Here is a 21,483-nt window from a genome sequence, read left to right as displayed (position 1 = left end):
TTTGGCCACCTGATGCGAGGAGTTGACTCATTGGAAAAGACCCTGATGCTGGGAAAGATTGAGAGCAGGAGGAGAAGGGGACGACAGAGGATGAGATGGTTGGATGGCATCACCGACTCGATGGACATGGGTTTGGGTGGACTCCGGGAGCTGGTGATGGACAGGGAGGCCTGGCGTACTGTGGTTCTTGGCGTCGCAGAATTAGCCACTACTGAGTGATTGAACTGAACACCCTCAAAGTAGTACTTTCTCTGTGTTAGGGTTACAGTTAGGGAAATAGTACTTTCTCTTGTCTCCAAGGATGTCATGTATAGTATTGGACTTAAAAAAATAAAGGATAAGTATGACTCGGCCTCTCTCATTTTCTCTCTTGCTCTCACTCTTTCCTTTCTTTCTCTTCCCATTCTCCCTTTTCATATAAGAAAGTTTAAAGAAAAGTAAAGTAAATGATAACTTATGAGGAAAACACTTAAAATGAAAAATACTCTTAAATATGGCAACATTACATAGTCTTTAAAAAAAGATGTTAATCCTCCACAGAAGCATCATCATGTGTGTTCTCCTGAGGACCCTGTCTTTAGGATTGTCTGTTCTCTGAGACCCTCTACTTGGAACTTTTGTTTTGTCAATCTCCCCACACATTTCAAGAAATCCCTACCATCTACCTCTTGGTGGATGGAGAAGGAAATGGTTACCTAGTATTCTTGCCTGGGAAATCCTGTGGACAGAAGAGCCTGGTGAGCTACAGTCCACAAACTCACAAGAGTCGGACACAACTCAGCGACTGAACAACAACAACCTCTTGGTGGAATCACATTTCTCAAGTTCCATCTTCTCAACCCCAAGAGTACTACCTTTAGGTCTGAGTTATTCGAATCATCTTCTGAGGGTCCCAGCAGGACAGAGTAGAGTAGGGTTTTGTATGGTGAGGAGCACAGAATATCCCAGGGTGAGCATGGGTGCTGTTGGAGTCTGAAATTCCTTCCAGACAGGGCAGCACACCCTCCACTTTACTTTTCTGATATCCAGTATGAGTAACTCATAACTCATACACACACACACACACACACACAGAAGCACACACACACACACACACACCACATGCCCAAGTCATCCCAATGCCCTGTGAATCCTCGGAGAAAGCTGTCTCGATGTTTAGTTTGGTTCAATCAGCAGTGAAGAATTCTGTCAAAACTGGGGCAAATAAAATACTTGTGAATAATTCTTCCTTTCATTGTCTTCCTCTGTGCCTTCATAGATAATTTTAGTGGGACATTGGGAGAGCCTGTGTTAGGAGCCGCCAACTAGTCACAATTCTATAAGGAAAAGGCTATCTTGTGCAGTTTAAAAATTGTCTTTAGCACTTTTGTTCTCATTAGAAATTGCATGTTATATTATAAACTGATTAGGCCCTGAAGACATTTCCGTGTACTTAATAAGAGCCACTTTTGATCATATGTTAGTAATGGCTGCCTTCGGGAGAGTGGCACATTTTTACCTTTGTGCTTTATTCTCTTTGTCTGATTCCTCGACATTTGTTATTGCCCATTATAGACTGACTAAAAATATTTTCACTTGATATAATTTTAGTCACCTAACTTATATCCATTTCATTCATACATATTCATAGGAAAACCACATTACCCTCAGAAAAGTGAAATCTATGTTACGAATTTATTAGTGTATCAAGCAATTGTATCGGATGCATACAAAAGTATGTGTTTTCCATGATCTTAAAAGATGCTTTTTAAGTTAAAGATTTATTTGTCAAACAACCCACAACGCCTACATGCTGTGTGATAAAAATCTTAAAAATATGAAACAATAATGGCAAACCAATAGTTAATTTTCACATATTAAAACATCTTTAAAAGATAGGAAAAAACCCATCATCTAAGATTAATTTTTGTTATCTCCTTACTTGTGCAAAACTCTTGGAATTTATATCTTGCTTGAAGAAGAAAAGGAATCTTAGATCATATAAAAAGCATGTGACTACCTTCCATTAGAGAGTTTCTCTCCTCCAAATTAATGAAAGGGTCATAAGAACAAAAATATACTATGCTTGGCAGGGAATATTGAAGAGCAACGATGAGTTTGTGTGTGGATTTGTGTGTGTGTATGTCTTTGGTGCTCAGATTAAAAGATATCATAAGGAAAGTGTATTTTATCTCTGTGATTTGAGTGTTTTACTGGGATGCAGGTGGTAGAAATTTCTGAATCTCACCCTGCCATTTGAAAGGAAATGAAGGAAAGATGCTGTTTAATGCTGAGTCTCACCATCCTAGCAGTCATATTAAAATGGAACTACTTCAAGTTCTTGCAAATATGAGATCCTCATGGTGCAAGAAAAATCAGACTTCATTTAGCATTCTACTAGTCACTCCTTTTAGATTATTCTTTACATCTTTGAAATGTCCAAGTCACTCTGGGATAGCTATTTGTAAGCTGCCACTGTGAGATGACATTTAAAACAAATGAAAGAGATATAGACAGCATCCTCTCTAAATAAACAAAATCAAGCTAGAAAGCTGCTGTGGAAATGCTTGTTTTCTATCCCACTCTTCTGTGCATATGGCATTCTAGAAATTATAAATTCTGTTTTTATAGAACTACAATATTTATTACCAGAGGAAAATAGATTATTAATTACAGCCAAAGGCTGCTTTGATTAAATATACAATTAATTAGCTATGCAAAGCTCATCCATCCCAGAGCTCCTAATATTTTCAGCCTGATGATTCTTCTAGTACTTTTAATTAAAATTGTTTTAAAAAGCCACAAGTTAGTTGCACGTGCGCTTAAATTGAAGTTATCTCTTCAGTGTTTCACTGGTTTCCGTATGCCATGTAATTAATCTTTTGTGATTAAATGTACATAAAATCATCAGAGATGTAAAGTAATTTGTGCAGACATGGAACAATGAAGAGCTTTTTACTGGGCTTTGGCAGGATTGTTTTATCTGCTGAAAATTATTTTAAAATTGTACATATGTTAATTGTTTACAGGAACTAAAATTACAAAAATATGCCCCTCTCCCCGACTCTTCCAAACAAAGCAAAATAAAATCAACAGTATTAGTGTAGAAACATGTTTGTGGCAGGTTGAATTTAATATAATGACTCCATCTGTGGTTACACTCACTTTGGTCTTCAGTCTCATTCATTTCCTGAAGGAGTCATAGGGCCGAGTAAAACACAGTTTTCAAAAAGTACCCCCAAGTCCTGTTGTCTAATGTAACATGCATGCCGACAGAGCACGCCAAAACCTTGAGTTAGCTGCAGTTTTGCATACAGTCCTGCTACTGTTTTGGAGACGTTGTGTTTGAACCACTCATCGTAATGTGTCCACCAAGGTGAAAACACAAGAGAACACAGGTGGTCTCTTCTCTGGGAACTTCATCCATCACACCCCTGAGGGCCACTGAAATGCTGTGAGGCAGTAACAAAACTGTGTCACACACGAGCAAGGTCAGACTTTGAACTAGGCATCACAAGGAAAAGTTCAATTGACAGGTCCTGGAGTCACCTTCGTGTCTGAGCTTTACTTGATTCACTTATAGGAAATAAAGAGGTGGAGGGTTCTTTTTACTAAAGTTTTAAATGACTTTAGGATTGTGTGAGAATAGTGCATGTTCATGCTTATGTATACTTGTATAGATTTTCTTAGAACTGTGAAGATCTTTAAATATCATCTTGTCTAAGCTACTTTACAGAAACATTTTTTTCACTTTTCAACTGAAATTTTCTTGTCCTGGGGACAGATACTGAGACAATTATCCATATCCATGACTACCTACAGTTCAATTCAGTTTAGTTCAGTCGCTCAGTCGTGTCCGACTCTTTGCAACCCCATGGACTGCAGCACTTCCGGCCTCCCTGTCCATCACCAGCTCCCAGAGCTTGCTCAAACTCACGTCCATTGAGTCAGTGATGCCATCCAACCATCTCATCCTCTGTTGTCCCCTTCTCCTCCTGACTTTACTACTTACAGTTGATTACTTAATTGTAGTCATATGAATTACTTACTAAAAGAAAATAGAAAAATAAACCCTCCAATCCTCTTATTCAGTTTTTAGAGCTCTAAACCTCTATTGATGTGTAATAATAGAAATTAAAAAAAATCTTTTGTTGTTTTTTTTCACTCAGTAGCTATGTGATCTTGAGCAAATCACGTAAACTCCTAAGGTTTAATTTCTCTATCTAGAGGATGAGTTTTATAATTCCTTCACCTCTAGGAGTAGATAGTACTGAGTGGAGTATGTGGCACATAGTAAGCACTCAACCAATTTTTATTACTGTTATTACCTTTATTATTCATTTCAAGGTACATGTAGAGACAACTAACTTAAGAAATCACCTGGGAAATTTTCGGCTATTTTATATAAAATTATATCAGTTGCTATTTTAAATGCATTTACTTCATCTTTTGGCTCAGGCAGCTATCTATTTTTTTATTAAATACAGACCAATATACTGCTTTTCACAGTTCATGAATTTGAGGAATTTGGAAGCATGGTGTTAAGAAGTTTATGGGCACAAATTCAGTTGGTTTTACTTGTGGGCATAAAAGCATGTGAATTTCCCTGTGGGCTTGGCCTTTTTACTGTAGTTTCATATCATCGATTGAGTTCAACAAGTGTCAGAATGAATTCAAATGGCAGAATTGATTGTTGAAAATGATTTAAACCTTCCACTTCTCCAAGGGTGATGACTGTTTGTTCAGATTTTTGTCCTGTCCTTTCAAACTCATATGAAATAACTTTCATATTAGAAGCACTAGGTTAGAGATGTTGGTAGTGAAGAGGCAGTTATATATCATACAAGTTCTACTGTCTTGTGTTAATCCCTATGTTCTAAAACTCCTATATCCACTTGGGTGAAACATCTAAGTTTATAATTCACGAAAAGCTATAAATGACTCAGGTGGAGGATCCTAGAAGGTATAAGAGTATTTGTATATGTGCAAGTTTGTGTGAGTTTTATGAGTGTTTTTGTATGTGTATGAGAGAGAGAGAAAGAGGGGGAGAGAGAGAGTGAGAAAGTGGGTATGTACAGTGTTGAGACAGTTACCCAATTTCCTAGGTGAGTACTAACCAGAGATGTAGTTTCAGAACATTAGAAGAAGTAGTTTTTGATTTCTAAAATAATCACTGAAAATGTAAGTCTATAGGAGATGGGCAACATCCACTTAGAATTCCTTTATACATTATTTTTAAAAATTAATTAAAATTACTTTACAATGTTCTGTTAGTTTCTACTGTACAGGAAAACAGTAGAATCAGCTATATGTATACACACATCTCCCTTTTACATTACTTTCCCATTTAGGTCACCAGAGAATACTGAGTAGGGTGCTTGAGCTATACAGTAGGTTCTAATTAGTTATCTATTTTATACATAACATCACTATTTTTTATGTCAAGAAAGCCTTTATACTTAAAATAAAATTCTACAGCTTGTATTTCTGTACAAGGAGTAAATAGAAACTGTGGCTAGGCTGTTGTAGAAAATCTGCCAATTGGACAGTCCTATTGAACTGTGTATGAATGAGAATATCATAATACCATTGTACAGCCCTCTCCTACCTCCTCCATTTGGACCATCCTCGCTGTCCCCATCAGATACAGGCACTGATCATTCTCTTCAAGTATCTTCCTAAAAAAGATCTTCACAACCCAGATAATCATCATGGTATGATCACTCATGTAGAGCCAGACATCCTGGAACACAAAGTCAAGTGGGCCTTAGGAAGCATCACTATGAACAAAGCTAGTGGAGGTGATGGAATTCCAGTTGAGCTATTGCAAATCCTGAAAGATGATACTGTGAAAATGCTGCACTCAATATGCCAGCAAATTTGAAAAACCCAGCAGTGGCCACAGGACTGGAAAAGGTCAGTTTTCATTCCAATCCCAAAGAAAGGCAATGCCAAAGAATGCTCAAACTACTGCACAATTGAACTCATCTCACACGCTAGTAAAGTAATGCTAAAAATTCTCCAAGCTAGGCTTTAACAGTATGTGAACATGAACTTCCAGATGTTCAAGCTGGTTTTAGAAAAGGCAGAGGAGCCAGACATGAAATTGCCAACATTCGCTGGATCATCGGAAAAGCAAGAGAGTACCAGAAAAACATCTATTTCTGCTTTATTGATTGTGCCAAAGCCTTTGACTGTGTGGATCACAATAAACTGTAGAAAATTCTGAAAGAGATGGGAATAGCAGATCACCTGACCTGCCTCTTGAGAAATCTGTATTCAGGTCAAGAAGTAACAGTTAGAACTGGACATGGAACAACAGACTTGTTCCAAATAGGAAAAGGAGTACATCAAGGCTGTATATTGTCACGCTGCTTATTTAACTTATATGCAGAGTACATCATGAGAAACGCTGGGCTGGATGAAGCACAAGCTGGAATCAAGTTTACCGGGAGAAATAACAATAACCTCAGATATGCAGATGACACCACACTTATGGCATAAAGCGAAGAAGAACAAAAGAGCCTCTTGATGAAGTTGAAAGAGGAGAGTGACAAAGTTGGCTTAAAGCTCAACATTCAGAAAACTAAGATCATGGCATCTGGTCCCATCACTTCATGGCAAATAGATGGGGAAACAGTGGAAACAGTTACAGACTTTATTTCTTGGGCTCCAAAATCACTGCAGATGGTGACTGCAGCCATGAAATAAAAGACTCTTACTCCTTGGAAGAAGAGTTATGACCAACCTAGATAACATATTAAAAAGCAAAGACATTACTCTGCCAACAAAGGTCCATGTAGTCAAGGCTACAGTTTTTATAGTAGTCACGTATGGATGTGAGAGTTGGACTCTAAAAAAAGTTGAGCACCGAAGAATTGATGCTTTTGAACTGTGGTGTTGGTAAAGACTCTTGAGAGTCCCCTGGACTGCAAGGAGATCCAACCAGTCCATCCTAAAGGAAATCAGTCCTAAATATTCATTGGAAGGACTGATGTTGAAGCTGAAATCCAATATTTGGACCTGATGTGAAGAACTGAGTCGTTTGAAAAGACCCTCATGCTGGGAAAGATTGAAGGTGGGTGGAGAAGGGGATGACAGAGGATGAGATGGTTGGATGGCATCACTGACTCGATGGACATGAGTTTGAGTAAACTCTGGGAGTTGGTGATGGACAGGGAGGCCTAGCGTGCTGCAGTCCATGGGGTCGCAGAATCAGACACGACTGAGCGACTGAATTGAACTGATCTTCCTAAATGCCTTCCCTGCTTTAGTTACTTTTCACTGCAGACTTTGGAGTTATCTTCAAAACCTAAATGAGACCATGCTATATTTCAGATACACGGTGTTTAAAACGAATACCTTGCCACGGCCCATTGAAAACAGGAATCTTGTGAAAGTCTCCTTTCCAGCCTCTTTTTTCTGTAGTTACCCAAATCCCTCTGTATTCTGTTACACCAGATCTCCTACTGGTTCCCAGAAATCTTGCTCTTTTATCCCTTTGCCCTGGGATTCTCTTCTTTACTCCCATCTTTGCTGCTAATGAAACTCTACATCTTTAAGACCGCCTCAAATGTCAAGTCCTGGAGTCAAATCACAATACTGCCAGCTATGGTTGGCCCTTGATACTTCCATAGAACTATACTAGCACCTTTATTTCAGCTCTTTACAAGTTTGCTTACAATTACAGATGTAGCTGTTGTTTTTCCCTAGCAGACTGTGAGAGCAGGTGCTTTTCCTTTTGCCTTCTGATCCTCGGCTTCCACAGCTTTCAAATGGGGATAAAATTCTTGCCTCATATAATTGTTCTTGGATGTGACTGAGCTAATTGAGGCCAAGGGCTTGGCTCAGCTTCTGGCATATTGTGAAGAATGCTCACTTAGTGCTAACCGGTATTGTCTTTGTTGCTGCCAGGACTGTAAGCACAGGTATTTTCTTGTATCCCCAGAGAATCACCTGGTCTCTGTCACTCAAGAGTTCCACAGGAAGGAAAGGAGGGAATCAAGGAAGCATGAGTCAACATCATAGCATGTCAGCTGCCTTAGCTGTATTATTTATCTGAGCCTGTCCATAGCTCTGTGAGTGGGTGTTACTGTCTCCTGTTCCAGATGAATTAATGAGGCTCATAGAATTTAGATCACTTAAAGTCCCACAACTGATATTGAGAACTGTGTATAGACCCCAATCCTGAATGATTCCCACATCCTTGTTCTTTTTGCTAAAACACTGAATGGTGGGCGGGGCTCTAGAGCAGAGCAATTAATGCATTTTCTTTGCCACTCAAATCCATTTTTATGGTAGACTTAAGTAAAAGGAATAATATGGATAACTGGGCTACGCAATAGAGCGTGGCAATGAAAGGCATGCAGTTTGCACATAATCACAGGTAACTTTAGAGACAAACCCAATCACATTTGTTTTAACATGGTGGTGGTGGTTTAGTCACTCAGTTGTGTCTGATTCTTGTGACCCCATGGGCTGTAGCCTGCCAGTCTCCTCTGTCCATGGGATTCTCCAGGCAAGAATACTGGAGTGGGTTGCCATTTCCTTCTCCAGGTTGTTTTAACATGTAAACTGATAAATACATAAAAATTTATTTAACACATTTATTGAGTGTCAAGTACGTGCCAAACACGTTTGGGGCCCTTAAACAATAGTACTAGACAAAACATGCAGCTTCTTGTCGTTCAGCATTTGTTGCACAGAAGCATTTAAACAGCTAAGCATGTTTTGATATGCTTGTAGATCGGGGACAGTGGACTTCTGGTGAAGAGGTACTCAGCATCTTTGATGTTGTCATCAGTGTCCTATTACAAATAAGTCACTATCTTGTCCCTCATTAGTTACTATGTATAACACTAGTATTCCTTTGATTTAACAGAAAGTTATTTTTAACACTTCTATGACACTATGCTAGTGTGGCTGAGACCCAAAGTTATGTTCTTAATATCCATATATATTCTCATCATGGAAATGGTACCAAGAGATCTTGTCCAAGGGCTGAGAGCACATTTCTGCTTGTTCAGTGAGTATGAAAAATGTATAGCTCTGTCCGCATCCTTAGTTGCTTATGCTGTTTATAGTAATTTTTAAAGAAAATCTGGGTCATTTAATTACAATGAAGTTTGTTCCCAATGAAACAGTTTGAGTTCATTTTAACAGCATTTGCCCTATGTATGCCTTCTGTCTTTATACCCTTAGGCCTGCTGCAGGAAATTTTATGTCTCCATCAGAATTTCTCTTTAAGTTTAACATATTTGGATCTGATGTGTCCAAACTCAATGGATAGGTTTATTAATAATCAACTACATCAGCTTAGTATTATCTTAGGAAGTAAAAGGTCAATAAGCCGTTGTTATCCTACTATTTCATCAGCGGACTCTTCTCCAAAGACTTCAAGTCATTATTCACTGCTTATAGAGTCACTTGAGATATAAAAAGTCCTTTATAGTAATGAAAGAACTCCTACAATTAGCCAGAAGGCGGTCATCTATCTTTTTAAATAACTCGGCTTGGAGGAGAACAGGATTTCAGGTGATACTCGATAGACGAATTGTTATGACAATGATAAAGTTGGTGATAGCAATCTGTGTTTTTTGCTGTAGGGATGTGTGTGTGTGTGTGTGTGTGAGATATGTGCACAAGAAAAAAGACATTCAGTTCAGACTAAGAATTTGTTCCTCTTAAATATATGCAAATATGGAAACACTCTGTAGGGACCTTATAATTCCTCAATTGCTTATAATTATTTGCTAACTAAATGATTATAGCATAAATACGTTTGTAGCTAATAACAAATATAACAGTATCTTGAGACATTTTATTTTGACATAATTTCAGACTCATCAAAAAGTTATAAGAATAGCACAAGGAATTCTCAAATACCATACATCTAGAATTTTATTTAACATTTTTAATAAACATTTAACATATTTAACATTAACATTTTACACGTGCTTTAGATTCATTCTCTGTCTCTCCTCTCTTCCCCACCCCATCTCTTGAGTGCTCTCACTCTCTCCCTCATCAAGTCATAAAGATTAATATCACCAATAGTGGGCCAAGGTGGTAAGTTTTAGCTTTTTTTTAATTAATTTATTTTTTATTGAAGATAATTGCATCACAGAATTTTGCTGTTTTCTGTCAAACCTCAACATGAATCAGCCATAAGTATACATATATCCCCTCCCTTTTGAAACTTCCTCCCATCTCCCTCCCCATCCCACCACTTTAACCATTATTTTGTTATTTTTTTTTTTAAATCAGAGGAGTTTCATGCCTAGTTATATTAATGAGTAGGAAACAGAGAGCACACTCAAAGAGTTTCATTGAAGAAAGCTGAATGAAGGAACACTTACAGAGGTATGAGCAGAGTTAAGGGAATGCACACAAGGAGTAGCAATAGAAAAAGAAATCCTTACTACTCACAGACCTGAAGGAGGAAAGTAAGCCAGGGTGTGAACCAACCCTGACCAGAGCTGGCATCCTGAAAGCCAGGAAGGGAGGGCTTGGATAAACACAGAACATTAGGTCTCTTACCACTGGCTAAGGCAAGCAAAAGACATAAAGCAAGGGAGCCCAGTGACATGGAATACAGTTGGCAGCACCCCAGCATATACAGAGCTGGGTAGAAGAGAGTACACTATGGATCTCAGGGACAAACCAAGAAACTCCAGCTCATGTGCCAAAGAGGAGGAGTTTCCATTTCTTTCATTAGGGGAGGGAAGATAAATTTATTTATAATGAGGGAAATAAAACTATGGTGCATATATTTTATTTCCCTCAGTGAAAATCGAAACTATCATAACCTGTTCCTTTAATAATTGGAATCATGTACATAGATAACCACTGTTTAAATTTGCTAAATCCCAGCCAAGTGGGAAAGCCTGGAAGAAAAGTGTGGCAATGAAAAGAAAGAAAGAAAAAGAAAATACAAAGAAGGAATACAAAAATTAAGACAGAGAAAAGATAATAGGGGGAAAGGCAATTATTAAAAATGCATCCCCAAGATTTCCTATAACCAAAAATATAAATTGGTTCAAGAAGAGCTCTGAAAAATCCCTAAGTAATGGGTCTATAACATTTTTTAAAATTTGTGTTTGGTTGTGCTGGATCTTCACTGCTGCGTGAGTGCTTTCTCAAGTTGTAGCAAGCAGGTGCTATTCCTCCTTGCTGTGCTCCAGCTTCTCATTGCGGTGACTTCTCTTGTTGAGGAGCACAGACTCTAGGCGCAAAGGCTTCAGTAGTTGCTGCTCGCCATCTCTAGAGCATCAGCTCAGTAGTTGTGGCGCAGGGGCTTGAGTTGCTGCACAGCATGTGGGATATTCCCAGACCAGGGATCGAATCTGGGTCCCCTGCATTGGCAGGCGGATTCTATCCAGTGCACCACTAGGGAAGTCCTGGGTCTACAACATCTTAATAAGAAAAGTTGGAGATGAGTCTTGCTTGCATTTGGGAACACTTTGTCATCAAAATGTACTGTGAAATGAGCTGGGAAACAGCATCCTGTAGTAGTGACCTCAGTGTCACAATCAGTTAACTAAATATATTATTAGGCTCTTAAAATATCTCCTTGGGTTAATGGGAGTCTGCAATTCATATGTTACATGTAGAAGTATTTTGAATAAATTCAGTTCTTTATGTTGTAAATGTGTGTCACACAGGGTTGATAGGGCAAATTCTGCACTGTTGCAAGTTCTAGGTTAGACTATTTGCTAAGTCACTTCAGTCGTGTCCGACTCTGTGCAACCCCATAGATGGCAGCCCACCAGGCTCCCCCATCCCTGGGATTCTCCAGGCAAGAACACTGGAGTGGGTTGCCATTTCCTTCTCCAATGCATGGAAGTGAAAAGTGAAAGTGAAGTCGCTCAGTCGTGTCCGACTCTTAGCGACCCCATGGACTGTAGCCTACCAGGGTCCTCCGCCCATGGGAGTTTCCAGGCAAGATTACTGGAGTGGGGTGCCGTTGCCTTCTCCGAGGTTAGACTATAGTCTCTATTGACTACCTGGTAGCTCAGTCACTAAAGAATTCACCTGCAATGCAGGAAACCTGGGTTTGATCCCTGGGTTGGGAAGATCCCCTGGAGGAGGGCATGGCAACCCACTCCAATATTCCTGCCTGGAGAATCCCCAAGGACAGAGAAGCCTGGTGGACTGCTGTCCATGGGGTGGCAAAGAGTCGGACATGACTGAGCAGCAAAGCATAGCACAGAAAGCACAACACAGTCTCTTTTGGGTAAACATACAAGTCAGGGGTCAGCAGCACACGGAGACCTGGAACTCTTGGACATACAGTGGGTCTGTATTCTAGTGGAAAGACCCCACCCTGCTGTTGCTCTCTTAGGGTCATGTTGTCAGGAGGAAAACACAGGAGATTTAGGCTGTCTGAGTTAGAAGTCAGTTATCTCCATTTTCTGGGAAAGCCAGCTAACCAGCACTGGGGAGCCTTTGGAGCTCAAGGGAAGCTGCAAGACCTCACACACCAGGAAAATGAAGCTACCACCCTGCAGTCCAGGCAAGACAGAAGGAGCCCCAGGATCACTTCTGAATAAGTCTGCTCATTAGCACCTGTGTGATAATTACCATATTCTGTTCCCCAAATCTGACAACAGCACTGTCAAAAGAACACTGAACCACACAGACTTTTGATTTGATGCAACATAACATTTTTTACTTTCTCACTTTCTAAAATATGATTATCACAGGCCTACCAATGTTTTGTTCATTGACAATATTTTTTAAATGTTTCAAAATTAAGTTTATTCAATCTCACAAGATTTTCTTCATAACATGTTGCACAATTCCCTTTCTGTGAGTTCTTTTTGCTATAAATATTTCTTATGCTATGCTGTCCTCAATTTACATAACAGATGTCCATCTAGAATCAAACATTCCAAGTTTAGAAAAAGGCGATATGCTTAAATTCTTTAAAACTGATTTACAGATTGTATATACCAAGTGTTTTAATGAATTTGGATTATTTTAAATTCCTTTCATACCAAACATTTTAGCAGCAATTTAAATATTGCTTTTTTCTTACATAAAATATTATTAGGCTCTGTTTTTATAACACCCCCATAATTATCAGAGAATTTGATCAGCAATCACATAGGGATTCTAATCAAAATTAATTTCATAGTTATTCGTGAGGGTGAGAGTTCTTGTAAACTGTCATGCCCAACCAGAATTACAACACTCAGATCTGAGGATCTAAAGTAAAAATAGTGACTGTAGTTGATAACACTGTATTATATAATTGAAATTTGCTAAGCAAATAGAATTTAAATGTTCTCACCTAAAGAAAATATAATTAATTAATTGAAGTGATAAATGTGTTAATTAGTTATTTGGAATCCTTTCACAATACATACATATATCAAATCACTACCATGTACATGTCAATGTACATGGTAGTGTACATCTTATAATGTTGTTATCTGTATCTCCATAATGCTGAAAATAAATGAATGAACGAATGAAAAAATAAATTTTATAAACATTAAAAAACAGTATTTAAGTGTCTTATGCTTGCTTATTCTCCACTTGAAATTGTACATAATCTTTGGTATTCTGCACCTCTTCTACTGAGTATTCTTATATGTATGATCTCATGAAAGGTAGAGATACTTAAAAGCCCTTAGTTTCTGTAAGAGGCACAGAGGTTTGGAAACCCTCATTGTCCCAAACAGCTGACCTTGGAAATGAAATCGCACCAGGATGATTTTGTCATTCATGCCCTTGTTTGCGCTTTGGAAAAAAGAAAAGCCTGTTTGTTTTCTGACACTCAAGAAAATTGTGCATGTGGCTGGATTTGGAGGAATAATCAAAGCAGAAGAGCTCACATACAAGCTGAGGCCACCAGTCACTCTGGGGAGGTTGTTGACAAGTGGCCTAGATTTTTCAGTTTATCCAAAAGAGTAGATTGATTTTTAGTTAAACAGAAGCTTCACCAAATGATAGCGTGATTTGGTTTACATATGAAAAGCTATATTTTTTACTTAACATTCACAAGTTGCTTATGGATTAATTAGCCCATCTGCCACAACAAATGGATTCTCAGTTCTTTTGCATTGCTTGTTGAAAAGTGACTACTTGTCTCCTATTCACTTCCCTGTATCAATATAATGGAAAATAATTTTTTAGAAGCAAGACATTTATTTTTTCATATCTGTAAAAATGTGTATATATTTTCAACGTATCAACTAAATTGATAAAGTAAGTGCAGGAAGGAGGAAGATCCTCTCTGGAAAGGATTTCCCATGGTTAGGATTTCTTTTAGTCACTAAACATTTGGTAGAACTGTTCCAAGTTTGGCATGATTAAGGCTCCTCTTTACACTTGCTTCCAATCCCAAATCTGTTTTTCTTCTTAAGGATAACCACATCTCTGTTTCTTCAAGAACTTCTATCATTAGCATCTTCCTTTCCTCTTTTATGCTATTACCAATTTTGATAATCTTCTTTATCAATATTGTGCCTGGTTTTTCATTTATCTCAAGTCAGGTGACTTAATCACCATTTCAGAGTCCCGTTGCTCCACTCTGGGGCTGTGAGCTTCTTATCAGAGAGCAATTACATGAGTCTTTTCAGTTTTACTCAAGTTGCTAGGTAGCTTTATAAACAAATCAGTTTTGTCCACAGTTATCAAAAAGCCAGATGTAATAGAGTAATATATATAGTAATAGAGGGAATTATCTCATACACTTCTCATGTTTATTAGGACGCTCTAACCTCTCACTCATTTCATTAACAACCACTTTAGAAAAAGGTCTCTTTCTCTACACCATGTTTAAATCAAATCATCAGCCTTCTGCATGTACTCTTCAAACCCACACCCTGTAATACATGGGTATATCTTAATTTTCAAATTACCTTTCCTCCCATAAATTTTGCTCCCAACACTCTTCACCCAGTTTTTCCTCCTGAAAATCAACTTCTACCACTTGCTTCTTTCCATTGATTAGGCACCTAGAACAGTTTGGATCAGCACTCTTAACTACCTGTATTAACTGGAATGCCATTAATAGCTGACTTTTCCTTCTCCAATTTCATTTCACACATATTGTCCATACAAAACCAAGATTGAGATAGAGAGAGAGGAAGAAGGAAGGAAGGAGGGAAGGAAAGAATATGATGGAAAATAAATAAAAGGATAACGATATGGCACTATGAAATACCAAATATCTTGTTGGTTTAGTATCTAACCACATGGAAAATACAGTTTTGCTATTAATTTATTTGTTAATTTACTTCAAAACTTTCTACAGGATTAAAATTTCAGATATTCTTTCAAAATTATTATTCTCCCTAGTTGTAACTAATGATAACTGAGTAAAGGAACTGCCAGAAAATGCCAGTTAAACTCTTCTTTTTTTTCTATTTTGAAAGGCATAACTTACGGTGACCTTTTGATAGGCTAACAGTATGTTGATGAACTTCAAGTGAAGTGAAAAAAAGAGTATTTCGTATCATCAGCGCTTACATTTTCTAAGGGATCACATGGGGCAGTATACTGAGCCTTTAAAGGTCATAGAGTTCTTTACTTTGAGAGATATTAAATAGCTTATGAAAATAGGGGTCAGCTGCATGATAACCAGAAGAAAAGAGCATTCCCAATACGGAAGTAAGATATTTGAGATTATATTGACTGTCCTTTTTTAAGATTGTATTCATTGTCCATAAAGCAAAAAATTAATTTTGCATATAAATGCCATGGTTGTAAATGAATGAATGTACAGGTCTTAGAATCAATAGCTATTGATCTTGCTGTATGAATGCTAATATTGTCTGCATATACTAAGTATTATGATAAGAACTAATAATTTCACAGGCTAAAATACTCTCCAGTAATTTTTTGTTTCTGCAATTTTTTTATACTTTTCTGAACTTAGCAAAAATGATCTTACTTCACTTATAGGAGCATAAGATAAATAATCTTTATCATTAAGGAACTTACTTTTTAAAATTATTATTTCTTTGAAGATCACTAAGACAAGTAAGAAACAAAGGAGTCTCAAGACGAGATTGTAGGCAGGGTACTGAGCCACCTTGGGGAAGAAATAGAATAATGGCATTTCTTCACTATTTAATAACATACAATTTATGCATTAGTAGGATTTCATGTGGGCTTCCTCTGGAGAAGGAAATGGCAACCCACTCCAATATTCTTGCCTAGAGAATCCTGTGGACAGAGGAGCCTGGTGAGCTGCTGTCTATAGGGTCGCACAGAGTCTGACACGACTGAGGCAACTTAGCATGCATGCATGCATTGGAGAAGGAAATGGCAACCCACTCCAGTGTTTTGCCTGGAAAATCCCAGGGACGGGGGAGCCTGGTGGGCTGCTGTCTATAGCATCACACAGAGTCGGACACGACTGAAGCGACTTAGCAGCAGCAGCAGCAGCATGTGGGCTTCCCAGGTGGTGCTAGTGGCAAAGAACCTACTGTCAATGCAGAAGACAGAAGGGATAAGGGTTCGATCCCTGGGTTAGGAAGATTCTCTGGAAGAGGGCAAGGCAGCCCACACCAGTATTCTTGCCTGGCGAATACCATGGACAGAGGAACCCGGCAGGCTATGGTCCATAGAGTCACAAGAGTTGGACATGACTGAAATGACTTAGCACACACACATGCAGGATTTCATGTATGACTGCAAGAAACCATGGCCACAAATTATTTTCCCTTTACCTTCAGATAATGTTTAAAGTTCCTTCAAAAAGAACACTTTCATTCTGCCATTGTTAGGAGTTACTCTAGATACAATGCTTATAGGAAAAGATAGCATTATTGACATTGTTCCAGTAGGTTTTAAATACCTGATAATAGATTATGACCAAGAGTTCTTTTCAGAGAGGTAAAGGTATGAAATCTTGCACAAATGAATATTCACTCAGTTGAAGGGACACCATGAAGCAGGAAATATGTGGATAAAAGGGCAATTCTTCCATATCACGTAGATTATGACGGAACAGTCTCTCTACCACTGGATCATCTTCCATAATTCTGGAGTTAGTAAACACTGACCATAAGAAGAGACAGAGGATGATGGTCTCAACACAAAAAGCCAGATTTCAGTTTGTACTTTTCCACCCTGGAACTTCTCTTACCACTTGCTGACTACAGGTCTTCAGGAGTAGTGTCCTCTCCAGAGTGCCTGTCATCTGAAAGTGCTAAAAGAATGAGTGCCAGTTAGTAGATGTACTGTGTTCATATTGCCCCATATGCCCAAAGTCATCAAGCCATTCCAAAGTTATACCAGTGAAAAGTCAGTGGTAATGTTCTAGTTCATGGAGAAAATTAATGACTATGCACATTGGTAGGTAAACACCCAAATCTCCAACTGAAGTTTCTTACTAGTTATTCAGGAACTGTACTGGGTCATATGGTGCTGGTGAGGAAACTTAATTGCTCAATTTCTGAAGGCACATTAACTTTTTCAGGGTCAATTGAGTAAATTAGCTCATCCAGGTCATTAAGCCTATCTCTACATGACATGACAATTTCCACCTAGCACTGTATCATTTACCCCACATTCACTCTGAGCATGCACATATTCTTTCTCTACTTGGAGAAAGTGTGCTCATTTGAATGTCAGCAATCTCTTGCTGGCTGCAACTCAGTGATTCCCTTTGTGTCTTTTGAAGGCTTCCAGGGATCTCTAAAGATTTGCTGGTGCAGCAATGGCACTGAACTGAACTGAACTGAACTGGACGGCACCCCACTCCAGTACTCTTGCCTGGAAACTCCCATGGGCAGAGGAGCCTGGTAGGCTGCAGTCCATGGGGTCGCTAAGAGTCGGGCATGACTGAGTGACTTCACTTTCACTTTTCACTTTCATGCATCGGAGAAGGAAATGGCAACCCACTCCAGTATTCTCTCCTGGATAATCCCAGGGACGGGGGAGCCTGATGGGCTGCCGTCTATGGGGTCGCATAGAGTCGGACACGACTGAAGCGACTAAGCAGCAGCAGCAGCAGCAGCAGCTATTAGAGCCTCACCAGCAGATGAGTGGTTTAGTTGTCCAGAAATGGTATAATTTCAGGGGTTTTGAGCACAGTACTGTACTCCAAAGTATCTCTTCCTATTTGAAAAAGCCAACATTATTGGTTCATTTGGGTGGGAGTTTTGACTTTCTTTTAGGATTCAATAGCTGTTTATGAAAACACAACTTCCACTAAGAGGCTATGTTATTAGAACCCAAGTTAGGGGAATAAATTGATGACAATTTGAGAGCAGTCTCTGTACTACCTCTCAAGAGGGTAATCAGAAAAGCCTGTGGGTGTTTTGGGCACCACAAAGGTGGGGAAACATCACTGGCCCTTAAAAAGCAGGCATGAGAGAGTGTCACTTAAAGAAAAATTTTTATCCCCCAAATGCCAATGGTTGGCCCAACTGAGAAGCAGTGATGGAAGGAAAGGGCAAACATCCCCTCTTCCTCTGTTATGTCCAGGCTACATTGGAGAGTCATAAATTTGTATAGATGAATACAGGTGAGGAGGCAAAGGGACATGGCATACTGTCTCAGAGGTGTTTTAGAGCAGTGCTCCTTTCTTGTGCATGTAAATCAGCTGGAATCTTGTTAAAATGCCAGTTCTCATTTAGCAGGTCTGGGGTATGGCCAGGGATTCTGCATTTCTAATCTCTTATGCTGCTGGTTCACAAACCATACTGTGAATGGCAAGGACTTAGAATAACATGCACATGAGCAGTAACATGGTCTTGGATAAAAATGATGAATATAAAATAAATCTGACAGAAATTATATTGCAAGTCAGTAAGACTAATTAAGGGCCTCTCTGGTGACTCAGTGGTAAAGAATCCACCTACCAACGCAACAGACGTGGGTTCGATCCCTGGGTCGGACGATCCTGGAGAAGAAAATGGCAACCCACTCCAGTATTTTTGCTTGGGAAATCCCATGGCCAGAAGAGCCTGGCAGGCTACAGTCCATGGGGTTGCAAGAGTGAGACATGGCTTAGAGACCAAACAACCACAATACTAATTAAATATTGAAAATTCCACCAAAAGATTGATAGGTCATTTTTTAAAAAAGATATACTTACCATTTATACCTAGCTGAAGATTTTAATCATTTTCTGAGGCTTATGGTTTGAGGCTTGTGGTTTTGAGGCTTATGGTTTGAAATCTTTACTAATAATTCTGATGGTGTGCTTTGTAAAGATATAAGAAATAACTGTTTTCCTAGTTTCCATCACTTTCTCCTGTTGGTGAATAGTTCAGTAAATGTCAATGTCTGATTAAGTATTCCTTCACAAAATTCATAGCAGAGCTTGTTTAAACCTCCCCTGCGCACCTTTTATTAATCTATCATGACAGTCTCTCTGTTCTTTCCTCTGAGGTGAGCAATGCCCTTTCATCTTTGCAGGTCAATGGGAAGGATCTCTCAAAGGCTACCCATGAAGAGGCAGTGGAAGCTTTTCGAAATGCCAAGGAGCCTATCGTGGTCCAGGTGCTAAGGCGAACACCTCTCAGTAAACCAGCCTATGGGACAGCCCCAGAAGTGCGACTCATGAATGCCAGCACTCAGACGGACATCACCTTTGAACATATAATGGCCCTGGCCAAACTTAGGCCACCCACCCCTCCAGTGCCCGACATCTGTCCATTTCTGCTCTCAGACAGGTATTTTTCTGTCTTTTATACTAGAGCCTTATCTGTTGTCATTTGTCATTGAAAGTAGATGTTGGAAAGAATCAGGCACCGTAGCAAGTTGACAGTTACAGAGACAAGCTCTCAGTTCTGTTTGGAAAATATCTGTGATTGTGTCTCCATACAATTAGTGCTCGGTTGTCTTACTCCTCCCTTTCCTGACCCACATAATTGTTTCAGCTTAGGAATCCTACTTGCTGAGATGCAGTGAGAAAGTCTGGCTCTGATTAGTTCATCTTCATAGTTTCAGTCATCACAAACCTCGCACAGCTCACAAGCACAGGTCAGGGAAATAGATTTTCTCACTGAAGTTGCCAAAAACATTATTAAGACAGACCTAGAAGCAGCATGTTGGCACTCTGTCCTCCTTTGTGGGTTGCCTTGCTCTCGTTCTTTTTTTTTTCTCTCTTCTTTGAAGAAGCTAGGAAATTCACTTTATTAAGGTGCAATTCTCTGCAGGAAGCAATTACCCGATATATTGAGATGTAAACCAAAGGTCCTGGCTGTCTGAGAGGAAGTATATAGAGCTACAAAATAAAGAACTATTAAACGAATATTTCTTCCTAGTTTTTACCTGAGTTAAAGGCTGTTACAGCTATTTTACTCAAATAATCCTACCTGTGCCATTTTGGAAGTCTGTTTGGCCCCACACATTTTTTTCTGTGAGTTTTTAAGCAAATATTCAAAAATGATTGAGAGCTTGTTATATAAGAGCAGAACTCTCTGTTGGCTTCATTTTCATTGCCTGTTGCAATCCATGTTCCATTTAGTAAAATGTAGACCTGGTCATGACACCTGCCTGCCCTTTAGTGTCTTCTATTAAGTCCATCTCAGTGATTCACATATGTGCATTAAAGTCACTTGGGAACTTTGAAAAGCAGAATAAATGCAGTGCCTGGCTCAGTCCTACCTTAGGCCAAAATATAGGCATTCGAACTTTTCAGAAATCTCCCTAAGCAATTTTTTTTTAATTTTATTTTATTTTTAAACTTTACATAATTGTATTAGTTTTGCCAAATATCAAAATGAATCCGCCACAGGTATACATGTGTTCCCCATCCTGAACCCTCCTCCCTCCTCCCTCCCCATACCATCCCTCTGGGTCGTCCCAGTGCACTAGCCCCAAGCATCCAATATCGTGCATCGAACCTGGACTGGTGGGCACCATGTGCACCACTTCTTGAAACCTTATGTTTCTAGGTGGGCAGGGCCTCTGTCTGTCTGACCTATGATTCTAGTCATGTATCCCTTACTTATTAAATAGCCCCTTGTGTCAGGCATTAGAACTCAGTCCTGGGCAGAAAACTGGTAACAAAAACAAAGCCACTACCTCCTGGAGCTTATATTCTAGAAGGGAAATGAAAAACACACAAACAAAAGAACAAATAATATTTATTTGTACAGCCTGATGCAGAGTAGCCATCCAACAAATACATTCTTGAATGAATAATAGTTAACATTTACTAGCTAACTTAACATGTTTTAGATAATATTCCTCATAAAAGTCTCCTGAGTGAGCACATTACATTATTACCATGCCCATGTCACAGATGAGGAAAAAATGTTAAGGAATTTGTCAAGGTCACACAAAAGGAAGTGATAGGGTCAGGCTTCTGAACCTAAGGCATTTGACCCCTTGGTAGGCGCTCTCATAGCTTCTCTATTTTCCCCTTAATTATCACACTGTATTAAAATCCCCACTTTGCTGCTCTACCCAATTAATAGGACAATAATTGGGTTTTGTGCCCAACCAATTTCCAGCAATTGGCATAGGGCCTGGCATCTTGTAGATACTCAGTAAATGCTTACTCAAGTATCAGGAAGGTGTCCTTCACAG

General features: G+C 39.0%; 1 protein-coding gene across 1 annotated transcript in view; it reads left to right on the top strand.

The window, feature by feature from the left end:
* The window catches only part of PDZRN4 (PDZ domain containing ring finger 4), a 431,725-nt gene that overhangs the window by 333,796 nt on the left and 76,446 nt on the right, over positions 1 to 21,483 (top strand). Inside the window, exon 4 of the mRNA XM_086403895.1 lies at positions 19,363 to 19,619. Coding sequence (XP_086260021.1) covers positions 19,363 to 19,619 — 257 coding nt within the window. The remainder of the gene's footprint in view (positions 1 to 19,362; positions 19,620 to 21,483) is intronic.

The sequence above is a fragment of the Bos grunniens genome, chromosome 5 (assembly GCF_055505025.1).
Source record: "Bos grunniens cultivar Pamir isolate PY7600 chromosome 5, Bosgru_T2T1.0, whole genome shotgun sequence".
Classification (NCBI taxonomy): Eukaryota; Metazoa; Chordata; class Mammalia; order Artiodactyla; family Bovidae; genus Bos; species Bos grunniens.
Note: the sequence above shows the minus strand (reverse complement) of the source record. Positions and strands in the feature narration are given on the sequence as shown.